The sequence below is a fragment of the Doryrhamphus excisus genome, chromosome 5 (genome assembly GCF_030265055.1).
Source record: "Doryrhamphus excisus isolate RoL2022-K1 chromosome 5, RoL_Dexc_1.0, whole genome shotgun sequence".
Classification (NCBI taxonomy): Eukaryota; Metazoa; Chordata; class Actinopteri; order Syngnathiformes; family Syngnathidae; genus Doryrhamphus; species Doryrhamphus excisus.
In genome coordinates, this window is record NC_080470.1 from 20,727,483 (window position 1) to 20,735,441 (window position 7,959).

Genomic DNA, 7,959 nt, shown 5'->3' on the forward strand with positions numbered 1-7,959 from the left:
GGCCGAGGGCGGGGGCGGGGACCGAACCCTGGTCTCCTAGCTGTGAGGTCTGCGCACTAACCACCAGACCGCCGTGCCGCCATAATATACATTATATACATTAATACACTATGTAGTACATGTATGGATTCACTATGTATATGGATATACTATATACTTGGATGGATATACATGAATACACTATGTACATGGATGGATATACTATATACTTGGTTGGATATACTATACATTATATACATGAATACACTAGTACATAGTACATGTATGGATACACTATGTACAGTTTGGTCTAAAAGACAAAACAGGGTTCAAGTGTGAGATGTGGAATATTTTACTTTAATTGAATTAAATTTGCTGCATTGAATGAACATATTAATTAATCTTAACGACAATAAATACTCATAGCAAGCATTGGTACATAGAATAAAAATAATACATCTCATGACGCACGTGCAGCAGTATTATTCCATTGAGGTGCAAGTGCGCCCTCTAGTGTTCCAATGGAGCAGTCCAGGTTCCCCCTCTATAGTGTTCCAATATAGCAGTCCAAGTGCGCCCTCTAGTGTTCCAATGGAGTATTCCATGTGTGCACTGAACAAAGCTATCATTTATAAGACATAACCAATAAAACTATGATCCTACAATGGGACAAACGTGTGAGTTGGATTCCATATTTCCATGGGAAATATACATATTCACCAAACTCATCCTTATTTAGGGTGCTGCACTTTCCAAACACGTCCAGGAAGCCTGCAGACCTGAGAGCAAAAAGAACATTTTAGGATTAAATGAGGAAAGCTGAGCTTTATATTCTTCATCTCCTTCTGAAGGCCATGAGAAGAAGAAGCCAACATTGGTTATTATTTATGATATTGTTGTGATAATTGCTGTGTGGCAACCAACCTTCCATAGCAACTAGCAGCTGACTCTGCTTTCCACTTCCTCCTCTCCAGAAGGTTCCACCAGCCGCTTATAGGAGAAGGCCAGCATCACCTGGAGGGAACCACGCACAGCGACATGGAAATATTCAACAATGGAGCAAGATGGCCACTCCTGCCGCGTCACAAATGGCGTGGTGTCGCTTACCGTCAGCAGCACCAGCAGCGCCATCATGACCCCGATCATGATGTACAGGTTGGACGTGAGGCCGCCCGCCCACAGTGGGCCCAGGATGGTGGCCAAACCCCCCACCGAGCGCCGCACCCCCTGACTGAAACCTGCAGGGCCGACAACACGTCAACCAGACAGTAGGGTGGTACATTATTATCATCACAGCAGTGCCAGTGGTGTCCAAAGTGCGGTCCGAGGGCCCTTTACCACCCGCCCCTGTCTTATTTAATTGGCCCTTGGCACTTTGGAAATATACAAAAGGAGTAAAAATGGAAACAAGAGCAGAAACTTTACAGAAAAGGCTGTCAGGATCATGTGGAAATACTAGAGGAAAAGCTCAAGAAAAAGAGAAAGAAAAAGACTTGAGGCTGTCTTGCTAGGTGCTAGCATGATGACTGTTAGCATGTTAGCATTTTAGCTAATTTACTCATCTCTAAAGGCAAATACACACATGGTATGATGTGGGGACACTATCGGACTGCCTGGACACTTTTGGGACTTGAGGCTGTCTTGCTAGGTGGTAGCCTGATGACTGTTAGCATGTTAGCGTTTTAGCTAATTTACTCATGTCTAAAGGCAAATACACACATGGCATGATGTAGGGAGGTTATAGGTCAACCTTGGCACTTTGTAAACTTGAGGGTCTCTTGCTAAGTGCTAGCATGATGACTGTTAGCATGTTAGCATTTTAGCTAATCATCTCTAAAGGCAAATACACACATACGGTATGATGTGGGGACACTATCGGACTGCCTGGACACATTTGGGACTTGAGGCTGTCTTGCTAGGTGCTAGCGTGATGACTGTTAGCATGTTAGCGTTTTAGCTAATTTACTCATGTCTAAAGGCAAATACACACATGGCATGATGTGGGGACACTATGGGACTGCCCCAAACTTTTTCGGGACCTGAGGCTGTCTTGCTAGGTGCTAGCATGGTAGCCGTTAGCATGTTAGCATTTAAGCTAATTTACTCATGTCTAAAGGCAACTAGACACATGGCATGATGTGGGCACACTATGGGACTGCATCAACCTTTTCGGTACTTGATGCTTTCTTGCTAGGTGCTAGCATGGTAGCCATTGGCACACCGGGCCCGAGGTTCACAGCACAGGTGGCAAGCCCATCAAAATTTCCGCGGGAATTTTCTAGTTTTTATTATTATTATTATTATATATTATTATTTTATTTTTATTATCATCATTCTTATTATTTTTTTTAATTAAATTGACAAGGTCTTTGCTGCAACTGTGACTCCTACTCATGGTTGGGGGATTAGAGATGACTTAGTTTGTGCTGTCAATATCCAGCTGCTACACATCTGCCTGTCTGTGCAAGCCAGGGTTCACCAGCAAGATCTGGACTCTTTTCGTCTGCGTCAACCAGGATGGAACCCTGGCATCAGCTGATTTGCTTCCGTGCGTGTTCCCATTGTGGTCGGAATTCCCATGGAACATTCACGCCTCTTGCCGCTTCTCACCTTGCGTTTCCTCAGAGGTGACTTTGGAGAAGAGGGAAATCTGGGCAACTGCTACAAACGGCAGACCCAGAACCTGCAGGAAGACGCCTACGATGAACTCGGTCAGCTGCCACGGGAAACCACCTGCAGCGACAAGAAGGAGCGCCGTTGGTCGGTGAGGGATTCGGGAACGACCCCACGACCAGGTATTACCCCCAGGTACACAAATGCGGACGGACCTAGTGGCTTGGCCACGAAGATGAGGCACCAGACGCAGGAGATGTTGCAAATTCCGAGGCCGACGGCCAGAATGACTCGCTCAGCAACACGCCGGCTCAGCCAGCGCACGAACAGGAAGCCGGCGATCACCTCCACGCCGCACAGGCAATACATGAGGCTGTTCTCCAGCTCCCCGTAGTTGAAGTACTTCTGGGTCAGCGGGGTCACCATGGTCTGGAGAACACGTTGTTATTCAAACGGCTGGCAGCAGCTGGGACATGTGATCTCCTCTACCTCCAGGGCGGTCTGGTTGAAGAGGGTGATGAACTGGGCAGCCAGCAGCACGACCACCTCCTCCCTCAGGAACTCTGCGGTCCAACACAAGCGACCCGGGTCAGAATGTCCACGAGACTGAAAGCCAAAGTGGCACCTACCACGCGAGAGGCTGACGCTCTTAAAGGGCCTCCAGGCTTCCTGTGACGCCGCTGCCTCGGGGGACGGGGAAACGGGATTCGCATTCGCGCTCGGATCGGAAGTCGAAGTGCTGCGATTCCCGTGTGAGTCGGAAGCGAGCACCGAGCCGTAGGATCCCGCCAGCTCCTGGGAACGCATCAGCGGCTTTCCCTCGTCGTTATCCTCGCCCTCCTCTTCCTCCATCGCTTCTTCATTTTCAGCGACGCCGTGCGGCGCCTTAGCCGCATCCTTCCCCTTTTCCAGAGGTGGAAGATCCCAGTACAGGAAGAGCACAGCCAGTTGAAGAAGAATCCAAAGTAGACACATGAACAACTGGGGGGGACAAGGAACAACATCAAAAGGCTGGATGGCAAAACCGCTGTGGGACGCTGCTGGTCTTGTCCCATCATATCATCATTATCATATCATCATTATCACATCATCATAATATCATATCATCATTATCATTTCATCATTATCATATCATCATTATCATTATCCTACTATCATATCATCATTGTATCATCATTTCATCACTATCATATCATCATTATATCATTATCATATCATAATGTCATCATTATCATTTCATCATTATCATATTATCATTATCATGTTATATCATTTCATCACTATCATATCATCATTAGCACATCATTATCATATCATTTCATCACCATCATATCATCATTATCATTATATCATCATTATCATATCATCATTATCATATCATTATTTCATCACTATCATATCATCGTTATCATATTATCATTATCATATCATCATTATCACATCATCATTACCATCACATCACTATCATCACATCATTATTTTTGGTGTTATTTTCTGACTGTCTGACTGCCAGGCACATTGGGGTCCATGCTAGGCTACATTAGCTTCCGTATGAATAAAAGCTTTTTAACCTGCTAGTCTAGCCTGCTTTTTCCCGGAAATCAGACAATATTGATCAGCAGCCAAGTCAGATGGTTAGTCAGGATCCGGACAACGACGCAGCAGTCAAATGAATCTGAGGATATGGCTTACCCCTGGTGCCGTGTAGGTGTTGACCACGAAGGGACCCAGATGGAAGTCACACAGTCGCAGGAAGATGTTAAATGCCGGACCTACGCCAAAGATACATGGAAAATGTCGCCACAACGCAACCACTCAGCAATGGCGAGCGGACTAAGTACTAAACACGCTTCCATGCCGACTGCTAAACACTGGCAAGGTGTCTCCTAGAAGCCCCATGATGCACTGCTGATGGCCCCACAATACACAGGTGTGGTGGTGTACGACTGTACGGGTACAGGTGTGGTGGTTTAAGACTACGGGTACAGGTGTGGTGGTGTACGACTGTACAGGTGTAGTGTACGACTGTACGGGTGTGGTGTACGACGGTACATGTACAGGGGGATGTACGACTGTACGGGTACAGGTGTGGTGATGTACGACTGTACGGTACAGGTGTGGTGATGTACGACTGTACGGGTACAGGTGTGGTGTACGACTATACATGTACTGGTGTAATGTACGACTGTACGGGTACAGGTGTAATGTACGACTGTACGGGTACAGGTGTAATGTACGAATGAAGAAGCAGGCGTGCAGTACCGATTATTGGAATACCGGCGTCCTTACTCACCAATGAGAAGGCCCACCTGTCGACACACCATGACGGCGGCAAACACCGTGGAGCGATCCTGTGGGCGTGTGCTTCTGGTCAGGAGGCCGAAGATGGACGAGCCGGCGCCTGTGCCGATGCCTGAGGAGAACACCATGAAGACCACGACATTGAAGATGATTGTAAGATGCATCTGGCAACCACCTGACCAGGGAAACCTGTGGTTGTTGCCCTCACCTGCCACCAGCCTGCTGGACAGCAGGAGCCACCTGGAGAAGCCCAGGAAGTACATGAAGTTACCTGCACGGCCAAAGAAAGGAAAGGTCAACAGAGGAGAACAAGAGAAAGAATGTGCTCCTTTGTACGAGCGCACGAGAACATGTGAACTCACCCACAATCTCAAAAAGGTTGGAAAGCAAGATAATCTTCTTGGTGGTTCGGGTTCTGTCAGACCAGTGACCAAACAGCGGCCCTGACAGGAGGCCGCTCAGGCTGAATGCTGATAGGGTCAAACCCAGGAAGTACGGCGGTGCGTCCAGGGTTTGCAAGTACTTCCATATTGTGGGCAGGATGACGGCTGGAGAGGAAAGCAGAGTTACTGCTCTTCTGCTGGGCGGGGCAAACATAAACGCCTCAATCCCAAAATCCTGGGCTACGCCCGTCTTTCCCGCGTGACATAACACGCCAAGAGCTGCACGCATCTATCAGTGATGGACACGGAACACGGAAGAAAACATCATAACTGATCAACACCGGAAATCTATGCAGTCAGGGCCAGCAAAGCCTTCTCTGCTGGCCAAAACGCTAACCCTAAACCTCGACAACTTGACTCTTGCGTTGTTCCATGTCGTCTGTTCTTTCCATCCCGTCACATGTCTAACATGTATGTGGAAGTCATATGTGTTACATTTTTAGTCCAATCAGATTTCAGCTTCTATGCATTGCCATGTCTGTCGCATCTGACCAGGGCCTTCACAATCAGGAGTGCTGGCCCTTGTCACATATTCACATATTATTTTTTCTTTTTGAACAAACAGATTTCAGATCGACCTCACAGGGCCAGCTAGCAGGCCCACAGTGACATCGCAGTTTTCTGTCTTCTGATTGGTTGAGCTGAGCAAAATTTTGCAAAATTTATGGTGAGTAGACGGATTGTCTTTGAAAGGTTATGGATTATTTTTGATTGTGATGTCAGCAGCTGGATGGCGCCCTCGACTGAAGGCCCCGACACAGGTCAAACAAACATGGTAGAGCAGGGGTCCCCAACCACCGGGTGAGTTAGTTTCCCTGCACTTAACATATGCTTTTAGTCCCATCGTGTTATTTTATATTTGCTGTATTTTTCTGCCACATATTGCCGGTCCGTAGTGCAAAAAAGGACCCAAGTCACGCTGGTCGGTGGTGCAAAAAAGGTTGGGGACCCCTGTTTGAGCACCACGACACACTAGTCTACGTCTTGATGTTCCTGCTGACTGCCGCTACTTCCTTACTGGGCGTGTCTGCAAACAATGAAGACAAGTATTCCACACCAAACCCGTCAGACGGTGAATACCGGTCTTGTCACCCTGACAGAGATACTTCTATGCGGGACGGGGCAAACGATGAGCTCGCTAGACCTTTGACCTCAGCGGTAATCCAATAGCGGAGCCAGAAACGCTGAGCAGTCGCCATCCCAATCATGGAATTGTTCTACGCTATCCGCATTCCTGAGGAACACCAGGAGTACATGTGTGGTTTCAACTGGTTTCCTGTAAAGCAGCCATGTTGGGGCTACTGTGCTGACGTCATTCTACATGTTACTGTCTGTGGGTTAATTACCTTTAAGATACTTTGGAGATACTCTACTGCTGTTCATATATTATAGATGTATTTTTTATATTTACTATGTACAATTGTAAATACGCCAGATTGCACAGGACTAGTGTGCATATTTTCAGATCATTCAAACACATTTGGTGACTTTCTTTCGTATACCTGCACAAACACGCCAGGAAAAATCAAAGATGAACGTCATTATTATAGTTTACTGATATTGGTCTGCACCAACATTTGTACAATAAACAATAAATAAATACTCAATACGAAGGATTAGCGTCCCTACGTCTTGTCCAACATATGTTTACCATATTCCACGCCGCTCAACAAGAAGATAAATCCGATGGTGATAAACGTCAGCTTCTTTTTGCGTCCATGATCCATCCCGGTAGGCTGCTAAACACGTTCAACGTTCATCCACATTATCGCCACGAAGCGACGAGAAAAGTCGATAAAGGCTTCCGTCCGTGGGACATGGCTGAATCCGAGAACCAGTACCGGCTGCACCTTAATACGAGAAGGTGACAAGAAGCCGAGACTCGCTCCTCCTGCGCGTTTTAAGCGCTCATACATCACTTCCGGGTATCTGGTTGCACCTCCGCCAATCAGACACGCTGATTCGGATCCAGGCCAGAATTTAATGTGCCACTACAAAATAGACATCCAATATGATTTCATGATCAATACTAAGGGAAAGTACACTTTATTTATTTTCTTGCTACTAATCACTAAGCATAGGGTTCGTTTATCCCAACATCAAGTCCTTATTTAGACCTTTAGATGTGTCCACTATGGGGCCAAGGACTTGATGTCCTCCAGTGTCCCCATGGACATGCCGGCCTGGAGCATGCAGTGGGTCCCTTAGTCCTTGGTCCTGGGTCTGAACCCCTTGTCTGTTACTCAGCATCCTGTGACGGCCATTACACACACACACACGACATTGTGCTGGAATTCCATGCAACACTGCGTCTTTCAGGCCATCCTTAATTACATTTGGATTCCAATGTACAATTTTAGCGGCCGCCATTGCAAACGTAGGCGCCTGTTAGCTGAAGACTGAATTGTTGTCAGCAACCAAGTTTGTTCTTTGTCTTCTTTTTTTCTGCTTTTTCCTGATTACGGAGTCGCTGCACCGGATTGCTTTTTGATCTGCATCCTGATTTTGGCTTGAGCACTTTATATTCTTGATGCCCTTCCTGACCAATACCAAGGTCACGCAGCGTACCGACACAAACAGCAGTTTATATTGTAGTTAAACATTAAAGCAATAATACATCAGC

General features: G+C 46.7%; 1 protein-coding gene across 1 annotated transcript; it reads right to left on the reverse strand.

Annotated features, from left to right (window-relative positions):
* Positions 1-327: 327 nt before the first annotated feature.
* mfsd8l1 (major facilitator superfamily domain containing 8-like 1) lies at positions 328-7,253 on the reverse strand. Its single transcript, XM_058073156.1, has 12 exons — positions 6,988-7,253; positions 5,256-5,441; positions 5,102-5,164; positions 4,886-5,005; positions 4,285-4,364; positions 3,222-3,573; positions 3,082-3,155; positions 2,808-3,021; positions 2,590-2,712; positions 1,087-1,217; positions 904-993; positions 328-758 (listed from the first exon to the last, which is right to left on the reverse strand). Exons 1-11 carry the CDS (start codon positions 7,061-7,063, stop codon positions 916-918), a joined length of 1,497 nt encoding a protein of 498 aa, XP_057929139.1. The 5' UTR covers positions 7,064-7,253; the 3' UTR covers positions 328-758; positions 904-915.
* Positions 7,254-7,959: the final 706 nt, after the last annotated feature.